Source organism: Ornithorhynchus anatinus, chromosome 2 (genome assembly GCF_004115215.2).
Source record: "Ornithorhynchus anatinus isolate Pmale09 chromosome 2, mOrnAna1.pri.v4, whole genome shotgun sequence".
Classification (NCBI taxonomy): domain Eukaryota; kingdom Metazoa; phylum Chordata; class Mammalia; order Monotremata; family Ornithorhynchidae; genus Ornithorhynchus; species Ornithorhynchus anatinus.
Window position 1 is genome coordinate 77,118,111 of NC_041729.1, and position 24,597 is coordinate 77,142,707.

The 24,597-nt window shown below is 41.2% G+C and overlaps 1 protein-coding gene across 2 annotated transcripts in view; it reads right to left on the reverse strand.

Moving 5' to 3' along the window:
* The window catches only part of PLEKHG1 (pleckstrin homology and RhoGEF domain containing G1), a 248,702-nt gene that overhangs the window by 90,044 nt on the left and 134,061 nt on the right, over positions 1 to 24,597 (reverse strand). The window contains exons 1-2 of one of the 2 annotated variants that reach the window (XM_029057922.2): positions 21,544 to 21,679; positions 6,089 to 6,624 (exon numbers count right to left, since the gene is read on the reverse strand). In XM_029057922.2, coding sequence (XP_028913755.1) covers positions 6,089 to 6,511 — 423 coding nt within the window. In that variant the 5' untranslated portion in view covers positions 6,512 to 6,624; positions 21,544 to 21,679. Of the gene's footprint in view, positions 1 to 6,088; positions 6,625 to 21,543; positions 21,680 to 24,597 lie in introns of those variants that run through there. The other variant, XM_001505820.5, reaches the window with a different exon arrangement.

Below are 24,597 nucleotides of genomic sequence, written 5' to 3' on the forward strand. Positions count from 1 at the left end.
TGAAGAACTACTGCCAAGAAACATAGCAATCATTAATAATCTATATGATGAACTTCAATACGCTCAAGTGCAGGATAATGCACCTAGGGAAAGAAAAATCACAAAACCACAAAATGGAGAATGACTAGTTAATTACCACTATAAATAAAATTTTCTGAGGAATGCATTCTGTAAACAAGCTACGATCCAAGAAATTTTGTCTCTTACATAGTAAAACATATACAAGCCTTTATAAAAATACTTCTCCAAGTTAAAACAAGGTATGGTAGCTTGAAGGTGAATAAGAGTCAGTAATATGATCCTGTTTTGTGATAAATAATAGGATACTGGAATCATCATCATTAATGGCATTTATTGAGCGCGTACTTTATGCAGCGCACTGTACTAAGAACTTGAGAGAGTACAAGTACCTTGCCTGAGATGTGTTAAAAAGAGTTGAGCATAAAATATTCCCTCAGGTTACACAGGATTGGTTAATCAACGGTATTTATTTATTTAATGGTTTGTTAAGCCCTTACTGTATGCCACGTGCCAGACACTGTTCTAAGCAATGGGGTAGAAACAAGTAATCAGGTCGGACACACTCCACATTCCATATGGGATTCAGAGCCTTAATTCCTATTTTACAGATGAGGTAACTGAGGCACAGTACGTTAAGTGACTTGACCAAGGTCACACAGCAGTGTTGATCCACGATTAGAACTAAAGTCCTTCTGCCTTCCTGGCCCATGCTCTATCCACTGGACCACACTGCTTCTCTTTATTAAGCATTAACTTTATTTCTAGAACTATACTAGGTGCTCAAGAGAGAATCATACAATAGAATTAATTGACAGGCATGGTCTAGTGGAGTTGGGGCTCTATATTTGACAAGTGAGGTAGGGATATTTGAAGGAATATAGGGAAAAGCAATAAAATGATTAAGTTAGAAGAGGTAATAATGTTGGTATTTGTTAAGCGCTTACTATGTGCCAAGCACTGCTCTAAGCGCTGGGGTAGACACAGGGGAATCAGGTTGTCCCATGTGGGGCTCACAGTCTTAATCCCCATTTTACAGATGAGGGAACTGAGGCACAGAGAAGTTAAGTGACTTGCCCACAGTCACACAGCTGACAAGTGGCAGAGCTGGGATTCGAACTCATGAGCCCTGACTCCAAAGCCCATGCTCTTTCCACTGAGCCACACTGCTTCTAAGAGGTGATCTTAGACGATATGTAGGTGATCAGTGCAAAAAAATTATGATTAAAAAAATTAAAAATGATTTTAAGAGGCTGGGATATGTATAAAATCCAAACGGACAATAATAAGCTGCTTTCTCTAACCAGTAAGAGAAGCTTAATGGCCTTGAACTGCACTAATAGTTATGGCTAACAATCACTAATGCTGTACCTCCACAGCATGCCTAGAAGAAAATGTAACAGCTTTTCTTTAAGTAGAATGTAAAGGAGAGTTCTAGGTCAAGGTAGGACTTCAGGATCAAGCTGCGGTTTGAACAGATTTCAACTATTACTTGAGGATGACAGTGGGGGATCCAGAGGAGATGAGAAACAAAAAATGTCTTGAGCAGATGATCTCTGAAACATAGCTACTCTTCTTCATGTCCTTAGATACACCTCCGTTCTCTGCATTTTTAGATATTATGCGTTTTTTCATCAGTACCTGTTTAAACCTTGGTTTAAGGTTAGAATTGTCTTTTCCCATTCTTTTTTTTCCAGCATACTTCAAGGTGGAGTTTCTACTTCAAATTCCTCCATAGAGGTAGAGTGAGCAGCTACTATAGGGGATTATTCTCCCAAACTCACCAAGTTTGCTGATCCTGGCAGCAGGCAGGAGAGAAACCTCCTGTGCCACCCTTTGCCCAGGCTTTCCTTCAGAGAAGGGAAAACAGGATCCCTATCTCTATGAGCCACAGAGTCAGCACTGACAGAGAAGTAGCGTGGCTTAGTGGAAAGAACACGGGCTTTGGAGTCAGAGGATGTGGGTTCTAATCCCGGCTCTGCTGCTTGTCTGCTGTGTGACCTTGGGCAAGCTGCTTAACTTCTCTGTGCCTCAGTTCCCTCATCTGTAAAATGGGGATTAAGACTGTGAACCCCACGTGAAACAACCTGATTACCTTGTATCTACCCCAGCGCGTAGAACAGTACTTGACACGTAGTAAGTGCTTAACAAGTACCATAATTATTATTGACCCAAAGTGCAGATTCTGTACTTATTCTGTAGGTGCAGAGAAAACCCTGCCTCCAGAGAGAGGGAAGTGGAAGTTGAGCCTTAGAGTATTTAGGCTTCAAGTGCTCTCCGGCCCTGTTGCCAATCTCTCTATCCAGGTTTGATGAGGAGGCTCTTTGGGTATCCAGGGCAGGACGTCACATTTATGCATGCAGAGCTGGGGCAGTATTTTGTATTTCGAGAGAAAATCCATGCTTAGATCAGGGTGGGTAACAATAAGTCTGAAAAAAATGAAAGTTATGTACCAGCCTAAGATTTTTCAACAGCAACACTTAAAGCGGTTGCCAAATTCAGCTCCTTAGGCAACTGTCCAACTTTAAATGCATAGACAGGGATAGAAAAATAGAACACAAAGAGTCAACACGACCTTTGGCTAACTGCAAAACAGAGCAGAGTGGTCCTTAAAAGAAATGTGGTCTAGTGGAAAGAGCATGTGCCTGCAAATCCCAGGACCTGAATTTTAATCCTGGCTCTGCCACCAGCCTGCTAAGTGACCTTGGTCAAGTCAATTTCTCTGTGCCTCAGTGTCCTCATCTATAAAATGGGGTTTAAATACCAGTTCACCCTTCCCTTTATTGAGACTGTGAACCTCATGAGGGACAGGGTCTGTGTCTCACCTAATTATCTTGTATCTAACACAGCACTTAGTATAGTATTTGGCACATAGTAAGCACTTAAATATATTATTATTATTACTAATAGTAATAATAATTATACTTATCAAAAAAATGAGAAGGTAGTAAGTTCTACCAGCACCAAAGCAATGGTCAGAACAGGACAACTTGATTGGGCTGAACCTATGAGAATGGGTGACAGCAGATTTCCTCCAAATTTGCTGCATTCTGAGCTGCAGCGATTAGGCACCAATAGGAAGATAGAGCAAACATTTTAAAGCAATAGTGAAGCCCAATTCCAAGTCATGTGGCACAGAAGTAAATTGTTGATAGGTAATGGAGGCAGACAGATCAGTCGTACATGTAAAAATAAAGGAAGATATGGATCTCTTCAAGAAGAGACTTTAGGAAAACAATAGTTCTGTTGAATAGAGTCCTAAAACTGGCTATAGGAAATGGAACAGCACAACCAAAGACGACCTTGAGAAGGCATTTGTAGTGCAAGAAGTTACTCCAGGCCACATTACGGTCCTTAACCCTAGGCACACAGCCATATTAAGTTCACCAAAAGTAACATTATCTTCTGCAGAGTATGAAGGTGTGATGTATATATCTTCATATACAAAGATATTTAGATGATAAAGGATAAATAGCCAACTGTTCAACAAATAAATGACAAGTGCATTTGGATTTCTTACCGGTATTTGTCATGTAACTTCCTTAAAAAGGAGAAAAAGGAGATATGGGATTTACCTGATTCATTCTTTTATCTTGCAAAGCTCAAGGCCTAAGAAAAATAGTGCAAGTGTTATGCCAAGAACTTAAATTTCCCTCTCTCACTATGGAAATTTCTGGGTAGGTGGGAAAGCTACTTTGAAAATAAAAAACTGAATGATATAAAACTTGGAGGAACCTTGTTCTTTTAGAGTTGTAAAGCTCTTTTGGCCGATTCACAGGTATTTTTCCGCAAGTAAAATGACAAGCATTGTTGAAATTTCAAGATGATTTGCCTCATTTACTCTACATTTGGTAGTACTTACATTGTTTCTGTTGAGCATCAATTGGCTTTTCTATTTTTACTAGAGGATTTATGGCACGATTATTTTTAGCACGCAATGTCTGGTTCTATCACTGTGGAATTAAAGTAATACACAACATGCACTCATCCATTGGATTCTCTAAAACTAAAAGAAAGTGCCTGTATTTACTGGAAACTAAACACATTAACAGATTAAAAGCCTAAAACATGAAATAGATACCAATACATAGCGGAACTCGATGTAACACTACAGCAGTCAGAAAAACAAATGCATTTCGCAAGATAAAACTTGTTTATGGATGATTAACTCTTCTTAATCTTGCTTTTACATGATCAAAATCCTGATGCCAACTTTTTCCTTTCACTCAAAACCTTTCCAACTGCTTGTCAGTGACAAACCTATCTTTTCATATATCCAATATTTGGCCTCCAAACTCACCTAACCTACCCAAAACTTGCAAGGTTTTCTTTTGTACATTTGTACTATTACTAGAAAGATGACAAAAAGGACTACCCAAATCGTAACCCACTGTATTTAAAAGGTGAGGAAAAAAAAAGGCATTAATTAGGTATTGTTTTCTATATGCCTAACAGAGTCAATCGAAGTTGTTCGTTTTCCAATTTTGACTGAAAGTTTTAAAATAGAATAGCGTCTTAACTGTTTGGTTAAATTAATCTCTGGATTATACATACAAAAATTTCAAAATTTCCTTTTATTCCTTTGGGATAGGATCTCCCATTATGGAGAAGCAGCATGGCCTAGTGGAAAGACCACAGGCCTGGGAGTCATAAGACCTGGGTTCTATTTCAGTTCTGCCACTTGCCTGCTGTGTAACTTTAGGCAAATCACTTAACTTCTCTCTGCTCAAGTTACTGTACCTGTAAAATGGAGATTACCTGTTCTCCTTCCTCCATACACTGTTATCCCATGTCTCAGGCACTATGTCTCTGATCTGACTGTAGTGCTTGGTATACAGTAAACACTTAGCAAGTACCACAATCATTATTATTATTATTATAGTTGACAGATGAATCTTGATTAAGTCACAAAGATTAAAGGACTGAGAATCTGCAAGAAGAAACTGATTGTTGTGCTAGTGGTTTACAAAGTGCCAGTTGCATGTAGTACATAGAACATGGGCCTGGGAGTCAGAAGGTCATGGGTTCATTCATTCAATCATATTTATTGAGTGCTTACTGTGCGCAGAGTACTGTACTAAGCACTTGGGAGAGTACAGTCACTTTGACCTTACAGTTTAGAGGGGTGTAATCCCAGCTCTGCCACTTGCTGCTGTGTGATCTTGGGCAAGTCACTTTAATTCTCTGTGCCTCAGTTACCTCATCTGTAAAATGGGGATTGAGACTGTGAGACCCATGTGGAATAGGGACTTTGTCCAACCCAATCTGCTTGTATCCACCCCAGCACTTAGTACAGTGCCTGGCACATAGTAAGTGCTTGATAAATATCACAATAATTATTTTTCTTGCCAGTCATATTCCCTCTGGGGTAGCAAGTGCACTGGATATGCATAGAAGGCCAATCAGCTCATCCCTTACACATACAGAGTAAACTCCTTGAGGTACAGACTAAACATTCCAGAGGAGCCAATCTTCTCAGATTTTATTCAAACTTTCCCCAACCAGCTACCTTACAAGCTAAATTTCTGAACTGGAGGTAAAGAAGTGAACTCTTTTTTCACCGGCATTTAAGTGCTTACTATGTGCCAAACACTGTATTAAGCACTGGGGTAGATACAAAATACTCAGGTTGGACACAGTTCATGGCCCACAGAAAGTTCACAGTCAGAGTAAGAGGAAGTGGGATTTAATTCCCATTTTACTGATGAAGAAACTGAGACCCAGAGAAATTAAGTGACTTACCCAAGGTCACGCAGCAGACAAGACATGGAGCTGGGACTAGAACTCAGGACCTCTGACTCCCAAGCCTGTTTTCTTTCTACTAGGCCACGTTGCAGGATTTTATATCCTATAGGCAGCAATTTCTGAGCTTATATGGCTATTACAACTTAGATGTAGGTCTTGGCCTTCTGAAAAGTTGCTCAGAGGTTTGGGAGTCACAGTATGGGCAAACTAAATCAGAAAACAGCATATTTTCACCTCCTTTTACTTTGAACAAACTCAGCAAGCATGACATTATTACATCCATCTCATAGGAGCAGCATGGAGAGTGTAAAGAAAAGCCTCTTACCCGCACAATGCTCTTTAAATCTTGCACATAGGTCTTCTCAGTTTCCAGGATTTCTTGTACAACTCTGTCCACATACAGGAGCTTTGGAGCTTTGCTGGCTTCTGCGGCCAGGGACACAGCACCACTTTTGCTTGCTCCTTTTGACTCTGTTTTCCTCGGAACACTCTGCCTCTTTTCACTGTTTTCCTCTAGGTTCTGTTTTTCTGCTGGGCTATTTCTCTGTAGTTCATTGTTGGAAAATCGCCTAGCTGGAATCAGCTCTAGTTTTATGGCCCCTGCTTCCTTATCCTGGTTAAAGAGACCCAAATGACTGTTCGATGCTAAGGTCATCCTGCTGCCAAAGGAACAGTGACTATCCCTGGAAGAGGCAGAAGATGATGTGGAGCTAAAGCTAACAGGACGGTCGCTGTCTGACAGTTCCATGGTCTTCACTCCACGGCAGCGGAAATGCCGATTTTCCCCGTGCAAATATATCGTCTTGGAGCAAGAATCCTCTTTCACAGCTGGTGATCCGTTGAGCAGCAAATGGTCTTCATCTAAACACAGAAAGCACCAACAATAAAAGTCATAAATAAACATTCCCAATTATTTTGCAAGAGTGGAACGGAAACTCACAAATGATCATTCAAAAAAAACTAAACCAAAACGCATGAACCTTCAGGAATCCTTGACTACCTGAACACAGAAACAGTGGCCTGTTCTCTACTACTCCTGGCCAGGGGCACACTTTGAATCAATGGGGAGAGGAACTGAAGCTTCCAACAATTTTTGTGGAGAGAGTGAAAACTGTTTCTGGGTATTTTTCTACATAATTGCTGATCTAAGGAAAATATATTGGAAAAATCTCTGAAAAATAGCTTTCACTTGAAAACTACCAATGAAAGCCACCATCTCCTCTTTCTTTCCAAGCTTTTCCCAGGTGGATGGAGATCAGGTGATTGCTTATATGGGCAGGAACTGTCTCAGTTACAATCCAAAAATCATAAAATACTGAAAAGAATGAGAAGGTGGAACACAGGAAGGGGGCCATGGCAGAGATAGTGGCAGGGGATGCAAGAAAAACTATGGAACTATGCAGTAAACAACACCCAAGAACACATAACACAGTATAATTTTGTTTTCAGAACAAGAAACTGAGGATGAGATCAGAATTTTCCTGGAATAAATTATATTGCTAAAATAGTCTTAAACCTTCCAACATCTCTTCCCTTATGATGGAGTCTTTTTGAAATATCCTTAATTGATCAAATTTCAGAATTCTTTTTTGTTTTGCCCAAAATGTGTGCATCCAACCTGCAAACAGGTATTAAGTCGGCCAATTTCCTCCCACCCCCGCCATTTTAAATAATTTTAATACAAAATTTAATGAATTTAATAAATAATGAATAATTTAATAGCTTCAATATTAACATTTTGAATGATAATAATTCATCTTCTGTGCTAGCTAGAAAGAAGTAGAAAGGTACAAAAGAGAAATATGTTTAAAAGTACACCAATTTCCACTAATTTAACTAATTGATTTCAGCTACATTAAAAAAAAATTTAGTTTGTTAGCATACCCACATTTAGATTATAACAGTTTCTAGTGTTCTACTTACCTCAGTATATGATCTCATTTATAGATAACTAGAATACTTTAGTAAGTTTGTTTCCTAAGCACTTTTGGATTCATCAGCATGATAAATAACAGTACTCTGAAACACTATGAATAGTCAGATAAATTATACAGAAAAATATATTAAGCAATTATTATATAAAAAATAAAATGAACCCCTAATCACAGCCATGTGGTCTGAGTTCAAAGCACTTTTTTGAACTTTTACAAATTTCTTTCTGCTTTCTTTTGTAATGATTTTATGGCCTATAAAACACAGATTGGCTAGTGTGTTTAAATTGCACTTGTTCTTTAAAAGCTTGCTTGGACCTGACCAAGGCAAAGACCTCAAGACCAGTAATGTATTTCAATGTGGTTACAGCAGTTGGTATTTGTTAAGCGCTTACTATGTGCAGAGCACTGTTCTAAGCGCTGGGGTAGACACAGGGGAATCAGGTTGTCCCACGTGGGGCTCGCAGTCTTAATCCCCATTTTGCAGATGAGGTAACAGGAACAGAGAAATTAAGTGACTTGCCCACAGTCACACAGCTGACAAGTGGCAGAGATGGGATTTGAACTCATGACCTCTGATTCCAAAGCCCGTGCTCTTAGAGACACACTGGTCTAAGCTAAGTTTATCTGCAGTGAGAAAAATAGCAGTTTCTTTCCCACCCTTTTCTTTCACTCCCAAAAACCTTTTAGCCCATCCCAGAGGAACGATGGCCATTTATCCAGTTTACAGCTGGTCTGTCACCAACTGGTACTAATACAGCACCACTCACCTTTATGTCCAGCATTTTTAAAATAAACATCCAGCCTCCCTTTACTTTGGCCAACTAATTCTGCAACTTGTAAGAGGTGCCAGTGTTTGCAGGAAACTCGGTGGGGTAGACATAAGCTTGCTGTGGGTAGGGAATATGTCTGTTATATTGTTGTGATGTACTCTCCCAAGCGTTTATAGTACAGTGCCCTACACACAGTATCTGGAGCAAGGGAGGCAGGGGGTTGGGAGACATCCCTCGGAGATATCCTTGAGGTAGCGCTAAATGTCACAAACAAACTTCTGGTGAGTCTATGACATCATTATGTTATGTTACAAAACATGTGTTAGTGGTTCTGCATTGCGAAAGGGCTGCCATGTATATTTCAGTACCATAATCCCCCCCTAGCCAGAGGTGGGAGTTTGGATAATCATCTACAGTATTTATTGAGCAGTTACTATGTGCAGAGCACTGTACTATGAGCTTGGGAGAATACAACACATCAGAGTTGACAGATGTGTTCCCTGTCCACAATGGGCTTACAATCTAGAGGGTTGGGATGAAGCTAATCTCTTTGGGCCTTGTGAACCGGAAGTGATCTGGCACTGGAAAAGACAATTCCAGGACAAGAACCCAAACCAGATGAGCTCTTGGGGTGAAAGGCCAATCACTTCGGGGTGGTTCAATCCAATGTTGTCCCACGGAAGTCATAAAGGGAATATAGAGCATAGTCAGTCCTGAGTACACAGGAACTGGTGACATAATTCCCTGCATATCTGTCCAGTAAATCTGTCTATTATAGACTTGACAGTACAGGGTGAAACTTTGTTTAAATAACTCTACTTAAAAATAACAGCGTCATCAGTTTGTCATATAAAAAAATCATCATCTTTTCTTGAGAAAAACAAATTTTAGGGAAATAAGTTTTCAGTAGAAATTTCCATTTATAACCTGTAGGGCAAGTCTCATGATAAGCAATAATCAAGCTGGATTCCTGAGCTAGATAGACAAAACAAATATTAGGAAGGCACCAAATACTAGCACCAAATAGGAGTCATTTAATCTTGCCCCTGAAACCTGAAAAATCAATACATCAACCTGATGTCTGAGAAATCATAACAGGTCTTTCAAGACTCCAATCTTTTCTATTCCTCTGTTTCTTCCTGACACTGTACTAAGGGATTAAGACCATCTCTAACATTAAGGGAAGCCAGAAGTGAGGGTCAATCATGAGCTTGGGGCCAATTACTCATTTTGAGTGTGGAGATTCAAAATGGTGGTCAGGCTTCAAGGAACTAATGGTTCAGAGAGACCTGACTTGGGATTTTTTCAGCCCTGCTCGGAAGTGCTTAAACATTGTCCAAAACCTAGGATGAGGAAATTGTGAATCAGCCCAAGTAGCTGTGGGACAAAAACCATTACTTAGAGCATAGGCCTGGAAGTCAGAAGGACCTGGGTTCTAATTGCGGCTCCACCACTTATCTGCTGTGACCTTGGGCAAGTCACTGCACTTTTCTGGGCCTCAGTTACCTCACCTGTAAAATGGGCGTGAAGACTCTGAGCCCCATGTGGGACAGAGACTGTGTTCAACCTAATTAGTTTGAATCTACCCAGTGCTTAGAATCAGTGCTTGACACATAGTAAGTGCTTAACAAATGCCATTTTTTTTCCCCATAACCAGAAATCCACAGTGGCAATGGGCCCCATGGAATTGACATTTATGAACATGAGGTCTTATGGCCCAATTTTTAAAGGTATAAAGCCTACCTTTATAAATAACAGTTTAAGTATGGCTGCCGTGCCAGCCTGACCAACTCTGTATTTTCCATTGGAATTGTTACTATTATGGTACTTGTTAAGCATTATATGCCAAGCACTGTTCTAAGCACTGGGGTAAATACAAGTTAATCAGGTTGGACACAGCACCTGTCCCACATGGGATGAACAGTCTAAGTTTGCATGGAAAGGGTCAGTATTTTTCCAAAATAGTCTTTTACAGGCATTTTATTTGCAAATCACAGAATCTAAAATTTCTCCCTTCAAGAAGGAATCCTTTTTACAGCAAGTATTCTCCTCAATATTCCCTCCAACCTGGGAAGTTCTATTCACTTGCATTTTTCAGGACAGAAAATGGTCCTGAGAAAAGGTAATTCACATAAGATGCCAAGCTGTTTGTTAGGAAGCTTACGGCTAATAATAGAAAGAGTGCAGTGATAGGGGCAGAGGAAAAAGTTAGCTTCACCATAATAAACATTATTCTACAGACTTAAGACACAAATCAGAAAAGTTCAGAATGCAGAACTCGTCCTTTAAGAAGGCCTTTTAAATGGTAAAATGGAAAAGGTGGGAAACACAGCCCAAGAGGACAAATTTAACAAGCTGTAAACAGACTGCTATTGAGTTCAATCCCCATCACTGTCACAAACTCACACAAGTTCCTTCTGTTCATGGAACTTTAACTGAAGAGATTAAGGCAATGTCAAATAAAAGAAATTTCAGATTTCTATAATAATTAATATAGGCACACTGGCCTCCTTCATTTATCTAATGAATTCAATGAGCTAATTTGCGTTTTGTATGAGCAGTATAAATGTCTACCTGATGATGCTGGACTATGTGGAATCTTTCTTTTTCATATACATTGTCTGCTAAATGTACAAATGATCAGGTCTGTTTTTCTCTACGCTGATTAAGTAGATTCTTGGGAAACAAGAGATCCATCTAGGTCTCTCTCTTTAGTTGTGATGGCCATCAAAAGAACAATGCTGACTTAGGTAAGCAGTTAATAAGCTCCCTTTGGTTAGTCTGAACCAGTTTGATGATATTAATACCCTTAGAATGGTTAATTCTCTTTTTACTTTTTCAGCTGCTCCACAATGCTTTTGTTGATATATCCAAATACTGTCCAGAAGAGAAACAACCAAGCCAGAGAACTACTTTGAGACTCCTATTTTAATCCTGCATCCTAAAATGACACAGATTCCAGGAGGCAAGTTAGGAGCACATATTCTAATGCTTTAGTTTTTTTTGTGGGTTAACTTAGCAACTAGGAGATAGTTGCACTTTTCCTCATACTCATGAGGAAATGGGTCCCAAGAAAGAGGGTCTAACAATCAAATTTATTGATCACTGCATGCAGAGCACTACACTAAGCATTTGGGAGAGTAAATTACACCGGAGTTGGTGGACACGTTCCCTGCCTATAACAAACTTTCAGTCTAGATTTCTATTTGACTAGCAATCTCCCCTGACAGTACACACTTGACTGAAAGTTTTTCTTTGGAGACTTTCAAAACTTTAAATAAGCAATCACTGAGTCCCATTAGTTCTGTTGCAGGGAGGGAGAGGAGGTTGTAGTATACTGGCAAAATCTTCTTTCTCATGGAATGGAAGAACTCTTTTCACCCCTACAATGTGTGTGTAGGCCTTATGACATGGTCTTTTATCATCATGCAACTCAAGTCTAAACACCTTGAGGGGCAGGATCGTGGGTGCAAGTTTATGGCAGGAGCTCAACTGTTCAAGGTTGACCTCGCTGCTTTCTCAGCTTCCCTGACAGCTCCCACACAGTTGTAGAGAGTCGTGTTGGGGCACATTACGGAGATGTTGAGGGGTGATTGCAATCTTGCTGAAAGCCCCCACAGCAATTCTCTGCTGGAATGGGTTGTAAGCACCGCTCCAGCAGAGACTTCGGGTTGTCGAGTGAGGCTCCTTTCCTCAATTATGGGCTGGGAGTGAAATGGTTCTTTGGCAATTATGGGCCGAGAGATGTGCTCTCTCAAGCTGCCAGGGGAGAAGGGGAACTCTCCACGCTGCCCAGGTTACACTTGGTAATGAGTTAGGTGCTTAGGGCAATGTGTTAACTCTCAGGTCTTGAGTGCATCATGCAGTATACACAAGAGTATGTGCATATATAGCAACCTACACAGACAGGCTTCCTGACTGCAATATAGACTTCCTTGTTTTAGGTTGCTCCTTTCTTTGCCACATCAGTTGATGTTTCGTCAGGATATCCAGGACGATTTCACAATGACTGTCTGCACAGTGTCACCAGTACAGTGCTAAGTGCTTAGTATAGTGCTAAGCTCTTAGTACAGTGCTTTGTACACAGTAAGTGCTCGATAAATACGACTGAATGAATGGAGTGATATATATTAATATATATAAATAAATTATAGATATCTACATAAGTGCTGCAGGGCTAGAGGTGCAGTGAATACTAAATGCCCAAAATACTATCATCTTGGTTCTACCTCTGGTTAAATAGTCAAGTGCTGTTCTCTTTTCTTTTGGTTGATGATCAGAGGGCAGGAAAAGTGTCTAATCAGATCATCAGGAATATAGTGCTTAGCATAGTGCATATCGCAGTGCTTAAGCATTTAAAAATACTACCATAATTATCCCAAATAAAACCAGTAAAACTTGAAAATGTTGACTAGAGCAAACAATACCTGGCACCCACAAGCTGTACTTCCATGGTGCTATGGAGACAAAAACGGAATCAACGTGGGTGAGGGTGGGTGAAAAGGCTGACAGGTTTTCAGCAAACTAGTCCATGGTACATTTAGTCAGTCACTGAATTCCGCTAGCTATTCTGCTATACTTTCTCTTTATCCTAGTTGAGACTCTTATCACCTCGACTGGATTACTTAAGAGCCTCCTTCCTCATTTCCCTGCCTCAAACTCTTCCTCTTTTCAGGCTACTCCACACACAGGTGTACATACTTCTTAAAATGCCATTTGAAACACATCACTCCCCATCTCAAAACCCTCCAATCCCTGCTTATTCTTTCTTGAAAAAACTAAAACTCCTAATCATTCACTTCGAGGTTTTATACTAGTTCCCTTGTACAGATAAACTTTTTTCTTCTCAGGTCTTTGCTCTTCCTAATTCAGCTACACTTTGTTAGCTATTCTCCTATCTTAGATGTAATATTCAATCTTTTCCTTCAGCATGGAATTCCCCCTCCCTTCAAACGCACCAAACCATGCTCCCCTCTATCTTGAAAGTTGTTCCAGAAAGCCACCTCGCTCAATAGGCCTTCCCAGACTAACTCTCCACTTTCCCACTCACTACATTCCTATGTTGCTTCATTTTTTAATCACTGAATGTTTACTTTTGTTTCTGTCATTTGTATCCATGCCCTTAAATTTTCACATATACGATAGGAAATAAGTACGTTCACTTGATTCCTGTTAGACTATAAGTGCCTCGAAGGCAGGAATCAGGACTTATTTTTGTTGCATGTTTCCAGATCCTACTACAGTGCTCTCCCAGGGAGAGTTGAACAAATGCTCAATAAATGAAGAGGGTGATGATGAAGCCATGCATTTAACAAAGAATCCATGCCTAGCCAGCCATCTGCCACAGGAAAAACATAGGTCATTCAGATCAGACTGGTTTCCAGAGCCAAAAGAATTGTGAACTTCCAGGGCTGGAAAATATTTCTGCATATATTTGCCAACTGCCCCAGAACTCAGAGCAGACAAGTCACCTAGCATGGCCTAGCGGCAAGAACACGGGCTTGGGAGTCAGAGGTCATGGGTTCTAATCCCAGTTTTGCCACTTGTCTGCTGTGTGACCTTGGGCAAGTTACCTCATCTGTAAAATGGGGATTAAGACTGTAAGCCCCACGTGGGACAATCTGATTACCTTATATTTACCCTAGGGCTTAGAACAGTACTTGGTACATAGTAAGCACTTAACAAATACCATTATTATTATTATTATGTTTTAGTTTCCTTATCTGTAAAATGGGGATTAAATTCCTGTTCTCCTTCCCTCAAACTGTGGCTCCAAATGGGGAAGAGACTGTGTCCAATCTGAATGTGTTGCATCTTGCCTAGTGCTTATTACAGTGCTGGAGACATAGCTATCGCTATTACTTTAAAGTTGATCAGTATGGAACTTCTCATGTTGTGCTTTTCCATTTTGTAAATATTTCAAAGCTATGAGTGCTTAATACAGTGCTCTGCACACAGTAAACACTCAAATACCATTCATTGATTAGAGTTTGATATGTCCATTCTGATAGGGACAGAAAACCTATCCATCAGAGAACACAAAAAACAAAAAGAAATTGAAGGATAAACTTAATCTGAAAATGAGGGCTCCCTGAAGTCAGAGAAAAGCTGGGCAGCTTAGAGCCTCAGGGAGTAGATTTTTTTTCAACTATGTGAGGGCAGAAAAGGAGGGGGATGCGGGGGGAAGGATTTGGGCCAGCTCCCCAGTCAGTCATTCGCATTCACTGAGCGCCCAATGTGTACAAAGCACTGTACTAAGAGCTTGGGAGAGCATATCACTCCCTCTTCAGTAGCTTTAGTCTGAGCCTTGCCCTGAATAGTTTCATTGAGTAGAAAGAGAAGCTTGGACTACTCCAATATAAGGTCAGAGTCAGAAGAGGAAACTCACTCAATAAGTCTAGTCGGGTGTGCCTGGAGGATGGGGACATCAACTTCTAAACGGGGGTTAGTTCCCTACTGAAAGCTTCCCGGGACCTCAGGTGTCCGAGGATCACAGCACCCTTTCCTACAGTGCAAAAGGGGTGATGTCATCATAGACCACATCTTGGACACTGGTCTGTTCAACAAGGTAGGAAATGCACTTGCCAGCAGAGCTCTGAAAAATAGTTTTCAGCCCCGCTCATTGCTATTCTGGGCATTGAATGCCTTGGCAGCAGAGGGACAGGAAGTAAGGGATTGTATTATGTTTGTCAATACCAATGAGTCACCAATACTAAGCACTTCCTTTATTACAGTGCATTTAGTGGAAAGCCTCCATTTTGTGACTCTAAGAATACGCCAGAGAGAACAGAGTGCAGGCTAGAGCTATCAGCTAAAAATATTCAGTATCTGAAAACCAAGCCTTGAAGTGGCAAGTGGTGTGTATCCGATAAAAGCAAGCCAAAATTAATAACAGAGGTACATATCCCTATGAATAGATCTTTAAGTTCCATATTGGGATATCAATCAATGGTTTTTATTGAGTGCTTATTGTGTGCTTTACTAAGTGCTTGGGACAGTATGATTCAATAGAGCTGGTAGACACAATTTCTGTCTACAAGGAGCTTACAATCTTGTGCAGGAGACAAGAAAATAAATTACAACTAGAGGAAGCAAGAGAGTACATGGATATTAATCAATGAATTGTATTTATTGAGCATTTACTGTGTGCAGAGCACTGTAAGTGCTTGGGAGTACACAGTATAACAAATACAGAGATAAGAGGGTGAGACAGACATTAATATAAATAAATTATGGATATGTACATAAGTGCTGTGGGTCTGAGGAACAAATCAGGGAAACATAGAAGGGAATGGGGGAAGGGGAAATGAGGGCTATGCACATAAGTGCTCTGGGGATGGGGGGCAGGTGAGTATCAAGGCACAAGAGGGTATAAACGCAAGTACATTAGAGCAACGTGGAGGGGAGGGAGGAAGGATAGGGTAGGGAGATAAGAGGCTAGTCAGGGAAGGCTTTAGTCAGGCTATCAATCTTCTGTGCCATAATTGAAAAGATAGTGCTAAAGATATTATTATTAATAATAATAGTAACAGTAATAATAACAATAGTAGAGTGGAAGCCTAAATTTGCCTTTGCAAGCTTGAGTTTTGTGATGCCCTCCCAACCAGGGTAGTCATTTTAAATGTGCAGTACAATGGTATGCTTAGTTATTGGTTTTATTTGTAGGGTGGCCACCAGCAGCATCATGAAATGTAGACATGCTTTTGCCCACAGTGAGCTTACAAATAGTCTTATTATCTTTCCTAAGTGAAGACTTCTCATCTTGGGGACCCATCACGCTGTTTTAACACCTGATGATTAATTTCCTCTATATGTAGAGCCAAAGTTTTTCTTGTATTACCATAGTAAGCCCATTTCTTCTTTTTTAGTCTTCAACAAATATGGACAAAGTCAGCATCCATTTCTTAAAGTCCTAAAATGGTGTTTGTTAAACACTTACTATGTACTAGGCACTGTACTGAACCCTGGGATAGATACAAGCTAATCACATTGGATATATTCCCTGTCCTTCATGGAGTTCATGGTCTTAATCCCCATTCTACAGATGAGGTAAATGAGGTACAGAAAAGTCAAGTGTCTTGCCCAAGGTCACACAGCTAAATGGCAGAGCCAGGATTAGAACCCAAGTCCTTCTGACTCCCAGGCCCATGCTCTGTACACTAGGCCACACTGCTTAAGAGAAGCAGCGTGGCTCAGTGGAAAGAGCCTGGGCTTGGGAGTCAGAGGTCATAGGTTCGAATCCCGGCTCTGCCACTTGTCAGCTGTGTGACAGTGGGCAAGTCACTTAACTTCTCTGTGCCTCAGTTACCTCATCTGTAAAAGGGGGATTAAGACTGTGAGCCTCACGTGGGACCACCTCATTACCCTGTATCTACCCCAGCGCTTAGAACAGGGCTCTGCACATAGTAAGTGCTTAACAAATACCAACATTATTATTATTCTTATTGCCTCTTCATATACTTGAAAAAAGTTATGAAATCACTCTTTCATCACCTCTTGTCCACACTAAAACATCCCCTCCCAAATATCCTGCTTCCAATAACTATGGTTCTTTGCAGATGATCATTAGTCTTATTGCTACCATCAAATACTGATACACAGAAATGAAATCTTAGCTTATAGAAATGAAATCTTCTAAGCCAAGAGCTAAACAACAAGATTAGCTAGACACTGGTGCACCTTCATAGCATCCCAGGGAGACAGGGGAGGGGAGGATATGATTTACAAATAGATTAAAAAAAAGATATAGATTAAATTATTTATGCAAGGTATGAGTTAACCTTGGATGGTCTCAACATTTTCACCTAGTACACTGCTTTAAAAAAAGCTGGTTTCAAAACATCACAGTATCATGAGTAGAGGAAATTAGTTTCAACGAGGACTAAATTATGACATGATGCTGGGGCTTTGATTTGTGAGTGTTCGGTTTTGCTCCTCAGCTTTCATTTTCCTACTTGCCTCATGAGTCAAAAGAGCCTGTCTGATTTATGGATCTTATGATTTCTGAGCATCTGGAGAGCAAGGTCCTTTTGTGCAATGGAGGAACAACTCATTTCATTTTTAAATGGGTCCACCTGCAACTGAAACGCCCAGGGAAGCAGTGGATTCTCTCTCCGACCCTCAGGACATACTTGGCATGGAAAGTTCTGCCCACGGTGGGAAGCACAGAGCTGTTTTATACACACACCAGAACTGACTAGTCGATGTGGCTGCAACCAGATATACCTTCTAAACTTGGCAGCATAAAGCCAGGGTCACAGGAGAGTTGACTTCTCCGAAATTTTGTTAAAGCTTGGTATTGCTGAATCAATCAAGGGTATTTTTTTTTTTTTACAGTATTTGTTAAGTGCTTACTATATGCCAGACATTATACTAAGTGATGGGGTAGATACAAGCTGAGCAAATCGAACACGGTTCATGTCCCACATGGGGCTCAGAGTCTTAGTCCCCATTTACAGATGAGAGAACTGAGGCACAGACAAATAAAATGACTTGCCCAAAGGCACACAGCAGACGAGTGGCGGAGCTGGGATTAGAACCCAGGTACTTCTGAGAGCCAGACCTGTGCTCTATCCACTAGGCCACGCTGCTTCTCAGAGAGCATTTCATGAGCATTTACTATGTGTAAAGCATTTAATTAAGCCCTTGGAAGAGCATAAGAGAGTGAGTAAATATGATACCTGGCCTCAAGAAGAATTTACAGTCCTGTAGGGGAGATAGGCATTAAAATAAATTACAGGTAAGAGAAACAACAGATTATAAGTAGGTACATAAGTGCCATGGCTGTGGGATGGGGGTAATAGGTGACACAAAAGGCAGGAAGAATTTGGTGGAGAGATGAGAGATTATTTAGGGAAGGCTTCATAATAATAATAATAATAATAATAATAATTGAGGTATTTAAGCACTTAATATGTTCAAACATTGTTCTAAGAACAGTGCTGGAGTAGATACAAGGTAATCAGTTCCCACATGGGGCTCACAGTCTAAGTAGGAGGGAGAACAGATATTAAATTTCCATTTTGAATATGAGAGAATTGAGGCCCAGAGAAGTAAATGACTTGCCCACGGTCACTTCCTGGAAGAGATATCATTTTAGAAAGGCTTTGAAGGTAGGGAAAGTTTCAGATATGAAGGGAAGAGAGTTCAGGCAGAAGAGTGGGTGTGAACAATAGGCAGGTTGGTGCTAGAGTGTATGAGCCAGGTTGTAGTAGGAAAGGAGGCCGGTCATTCTCGGTCTCCTTCGCTGGCGCCTCCTCCCCCTCCCATCCTTTAACTGTTGGAGTTCCTCAAGGGTCAGTTCTTGTCCCTCTTCTGTTCTCCATTTACACTCACTCCCTCGGTGAACTCATTCGCTCTCACGGCTTTGACTACCATCTCTACGCAGATGACACGCAGATCTACAGCTCCGCCCCTGTCCTCTCCCCCTCCCTTTGGGCTCGCATCTCCTCCCGCCTCCGGGACGTCTCCACCTGGATGTCGGCCCGCCACCTAAAACTCAACATGAGCAAGACTGAGCTCCTCATCTTCCCTCCCAAACCCGGTCCTCTCCCAGACTTCCCTATCATCGTGGATGGCACGACCATCCTTCCCGTCTCTCGGGCCCGCGATCTCGGTGTCATCCTTGACTCGTCTCTCTCGTTCACCCCACACATCCTATCCGTTACCGAGACCTGCCGGTTTCACCTTCACAATATCGCCAAGATCCGCCCTTTCCTCTCCACCCAAACGGCTACCTTACTGCTACGGGCTCTCGTTATATCCCGGCTAGACTACTGTGTCGGCCTTCTCTCTGACCTCCCTTCCTCCTCTCTCGCCCCGCTCCGGTCTATTCTTCGCTCCGCTGCCCGGCTCATCTTCCCGCAGAAACGATCTGGGCATGTCACTCCCCTTCTTAAACAACTCCAGTGGTTGCCTATCGACCTCCGCTCCAAACAAAAACTCCTCACTCTAGGCTTCGAGGCTCTCCATCACCTTGCCCCTTCCTACCTCTCCTCCCTTCTCTCTTTCTACCACCCACCCCGCACGCTCCGCTCCTCTGCCACCCACCTCCTCACCGTCCCTCGGTCTCGCCTATCCTGCCGTCGACACCCGGGCCACGTCCTCCCGTGGTCCTGGAACGCCCTCCCTCCTCACCTCCGCCAAACTGATTCTCTTCCCCTCTTCAAAACCCTACTTAAAACTCACCTCCTCCAAGAGGCCTTCCCAGACTGAGCTCCTCTTCTCCCTCTACTCCCTCTACCACCGCCCCTTCACCTCTCCGCAGCTAAACCCTCTTTTCCCCCTTTCCCTCTGCTCCTCCCCCTCTCCCTTCCCATCCCCTCAGCACTGTACTCGTCCGCTCAACTGTATATATTTCCATTACCCTATTTATTTTGTTAATGGAATGTACATCGCCTCGATTCTATTTAGTTGCCATTGTTTTGAGGAGATGTTCTTCCCCTTGACTCTATTTATTGCCATTGTTCTCGTCTGTCCGTCTCCCCCGATTAGACTGTAAGCCCGTCAAACGGCAGGGACTGTCTCTATCTGTTGCCGACTTGTTCATTCCAAGCGCTTAGTACAGTGCTCTGCACATAGTAAGTGCTCAATAAATACTATTGAATGAATGAAAGGTAGAAAGGGGAAGGTTGAATGAGTGCCTTAAAGCTGATGGTGAGGAGTTTCTGTTTAATACAGAGATGGATGAGCAAACACTGGAACTTTTGGAAAGGTGAGTGCAGAATCAGTTTTTGACAAATGACCCTGGCAGCAGAGTGAAGTATGAACTAGAGAGGGAGAATCTGGAGGCAGATAGGTGTGTGAAGCGACTGATGCAGTAGTTGATGCGGGATTTGACAAGTGCTTGATCCAGTGTGTTAACAGTTTGGATGGGACAGAAGGGGGCAGATTTTAGAAATGTGGTGAAGATAGGACAGGATTTGGTGACAGACTTACTATGCAGGTTGAAGAGAAAGATGAGTCAAGGATAATGTCAAAGTTGTGGGTTTGCGAGACAGAGGATGGTAGTGTTGTCAAAAGCGATCTGAAAGTCAACGGGAGGAGCGGGTTTGGGTGGGAAGATGAAGACTTCAGTTTTGGAATGAAATGCATCAATATTTGTCAATAGCAATATTCTATTCTTTGGAATTTGACAAAATAAACCAAAATTTGTTTTATTATTTCATTCCAAATAACTATATTCCCTATCTAACTCTGTTAGTCTTATTACATTCTATACAAGAATGACACGCAGAAGTGAAATCTTAGCTCATGTGTTCTGATCATACAGCTAAACAATAGCAACTGTGCTTTTCAAAAAATTTGTAATTAAGATTTATTTACTAAAATGGATGCTGAGTACATTGCAACAATCTCTTCCATCTTTTTGATGTTTTTCATAATTTAAACTCACCTACACACTTTGAGCAAAATATAACTGACTAAACAAACATTAATTCAATTACACTATGGAAGCAATTTTATAGCCCACACTATCCCTCCCTTTACCATAAAACAAAAATCTTCTTGGCTTGCAAATATTCTCTTTTCAAAGTTATTCAATGTTTAATTCAGTTGGTTGATGAATGTTAGCCAGTTTTGATAAACAGTAAACTTTCAAACTAGGCTTCTTTATAAACTTCAGAGGCACTTTGAGCTTCTAAACACGTTCAGTCTATAATACAATGAGAAAGGTAGAGACTCCATTCCAATATGCTCAACGTACAAAATCAGAATTCTCATGAATGTAGACTTATGAATTCATTCCCTTAGCAATCATTCAGATACTGCAACTAAACTTTAGATGACAAAAGTCCTATTTAAAAGACAGAACAGCCCAAAAGAAAAAGCAAAAATAATCATCTATATTAATTCTATTTCTTGAATCCATTTGTCACATGAATCATCCATCTTTACCACATTTATAGTTCTCTGCTCTATCTAAGCAAGTTTCAGTCCCCACACATTGTTATGAGGAAAATCCTTCTCCCACTGCCTCTCACCACCGAGGAACGTGTCCAGCTCCAGGGATAGTGAAAAGAGCAAGTTTGTCTTGCCACCTCCACTACACTCCGTTCCACCGATTCATGACTTACCTAGGTAACTCCAGGGATAAACACATCTCCAGGCTTCAGCTGTTGGAGATTACTTCACCGGGTGCTCACTCAGGTAAAATGAGAGGCTTTTTACTAGTCTGTGCAGCTCCTTCAGTGGAAATATTGCATGAGTCAGCTTTTAGCTATCAAAACCAAAAACACAAAGGCTTTGCAGAAACCTGATTTGCAACTTTCTCACTGCCTTTTTCCCTAGTGTACAGACCACAGCCTTCAGCATCACTAAGAGCATTAAATGAAACATGACATCATTCAATTCACAGACAGGACAATAGGCACCACTGTGGGTAACTTGAAAATGCACACTTCACTGAGCAACACCCTGCAACTTCCATTCTTTTGTGCACAAGGCTGCTGAATGTTAAATGTAACCCCTGCTTGCTTAACGTTTCTAAGACTGCTCCCTCCTTATTCAACAGGCAACACTCAGAAGAATGCTGGGCAAATAAGTAAAGTTCACAGTCTTGAAATAAAATTTAGGGAGGGTGGGGAGTCATTTTCTTGAGCCCTGCTGTTAATTAGTTTCCAATGAAACGAGCACATTCTCAACATTTTGATGTTGAAAAAGCTCCTGGAGGGCAGTATAAGCCGAAAACCAAAAATATAGGTCACCAACTTTTAGAAATGCACCTAATGCATTTTTCACTACCCTGCTAATTTTGAACAAAGAGGGAACATGGGCACATAAGTCAATTTGACAAAATGGCAATATGTCACGAAGACCCTGGTTAGAACTAATTATTTGCACTCACTTCTGAAAGACCTTTGAGGATTTTTTATCCTTTGGCACTGAGCCAAACACATTTTGGGTTAGTGGCACTAGAAATAAATATAGCTAGGTTCTACTAACAAATCAACCAGTCCTGAGAGACTTTGGGTAACAATTTTCCTATGAAGGGAATCATTCTGTCGCCTCCCCCTTAAAATGTCATAAAGGTAAATAAGTTAATGTTTGGTAAGAGATGAGCTAGGTTCTGAAAGTTCAACATTATAGGGATGCTTTTAGTGCCAGGTTATGAAACAGAATCTGAAAAGATAATTACGCCACTTGCATCTATTTAAGTCAGCATTAGTCATTTTTATACGATGTTACTCCTATGACCTGCAAGTTTATTTGAAATATAATTTGAATGTTTCCCAAGAAATATTAAACACTAAATATTAAAAATTAAACTACATCAACACTGCTTTTCTGAATTGAAGTCACCACAAGTTGTCTAATTGGACCTCACAGTGCATGAGTCCATTGGTATGATGACCCTGGTCTTACAGTAATGAAAGAGAAGGATAAATGAGTGGAAGTCTTTCTACCTTCCCTGGCTTCCCTGAGCATGCTGTGATCAAGTCACTTGATGAAGCTTCATCAGTAAAGAACAGGGCAGTCATCATCTATGGAACAGCAGACTGAATCTCCATTACCGCTGGGCAAGAGGGAGAGGAGAAGGGAGGTGTGGGTTACCATAGTTTTTTTTTTGGTAAGCATAAAGTTGTTTCTTGTGAGTTTTTCTGGCTTGAGGTGAGCAAATGAGGCAAAGTTTAGCCATTTTGGAGGCATCAAGATAAAACCATGGATGGAAGAAGCAAATTAAAGACCAAGCTGTAGCTGTGGCCTAGAAGCCTAGGCCACTGCCACAGGGAATGGGTGAATAATGAGGAAACAGGTAAGAGATAACCTGTGTTGTTCATGCCCCAACATGTCCTGGAGACCGAGGTGTCACGACAGAGACACCAATGATGGAAGGAAGCCACAGAGAAGGAGCAATGGGGCAATTATCAAGGGAAGACAAACTATAGGAAGGAGTAAGAAGGAAGGTGTGGCAAAGCCAAGTAAGGGAATTAAGTTTACTTGGATTTAGTAAAATGTTCAAAAAGAAATAGCAGAAGCCTTGGAGGAAATCAGTTCAGATTAAACTCTATTTTTTTTTAAAACTGAGGTGGGGTCCACTGTGGTTACAAACAAATACCAGTCACAGGGCAGTCAGTGCCATTGTTGGTTCGGCTGGAGCCCAGGGACTGCATAGAGATTACTCATTTTTCTCAGCATGAATGAAATGTTTACATGTTTACAGTGAACCTAAGAAATGATCCTTTTCAAAGAGGGATATTTTCAAAAGCAAGCTTCACAAATATTTGCTTTTCAGAAAATGACTATTTTACCAAAAAAAAAAAAAGATTCCTTTGCTACAAAGGTTACCATTGACACACTCAGGGTCTTATCACCAAGAGTGCAGGGGTGGGGGAGAAAATCTAATGTGATATTTATGTAATAACCCTTTTACTAATAAAGAAATTAAATAAAGTGTTTTAAAAAAAGCAGTTATTCCAACAGGACTGGTCAAGCTTCAGGAACCAAAAAGCTGCCAACCAAAAAGATCAAGAAGCAGAGGGCAGCTGTCCTCAGCGGGTAGCAAGAAGGGCTGGGAGTGGTGGCGAAGGGCACATCTCCTCCAGGAGGCCTTCCTTGATTAAACCCTCTTGTCCTCTTCTTCCATTCTCTTCTGTGTCAGGCTGACTTGCTCCCTTTATTCATCCCCCTTCCCAGCCCCACAGCACTTATGTTTGGATGTGTAATTTATTTATATTAATTCCTGTCTCCCCCTCTAGACTGTAAGCTCACTGTGGGCAGGAAATGTGTCTGCTCATTTTTGTATTGTACTCCCTCGGGGCTTAGTACAGTGCTCTGCACACAGTAAGTGCTCAAGAAACACAAATGACTGACTGGCTTACTGTCAGGGATGGTGAGCTAGAGACAACTGAAAGCTTAGAGGGAGGGGCAAGAGTCAGACACCAGATGCCTTCGAAGCTCTGACCCACGTGGACGGGGCACCACTTCTGCACCACACCACTCCAGGGGTACAACACACTGCCATCCACCATCATTGTGCCAGCAAGATCGAAGAAAAAATTACATGAGTATGATCCTCAAAGCAAGCGGCAAAGACCGTCACAGCTTGGTTGTCCCCCTTGTATTAGGTAAAACAGAAGCTGAGGTTAACTACCCCTGTGATTTTCTGATTCAAATGTAACTCTTAATTA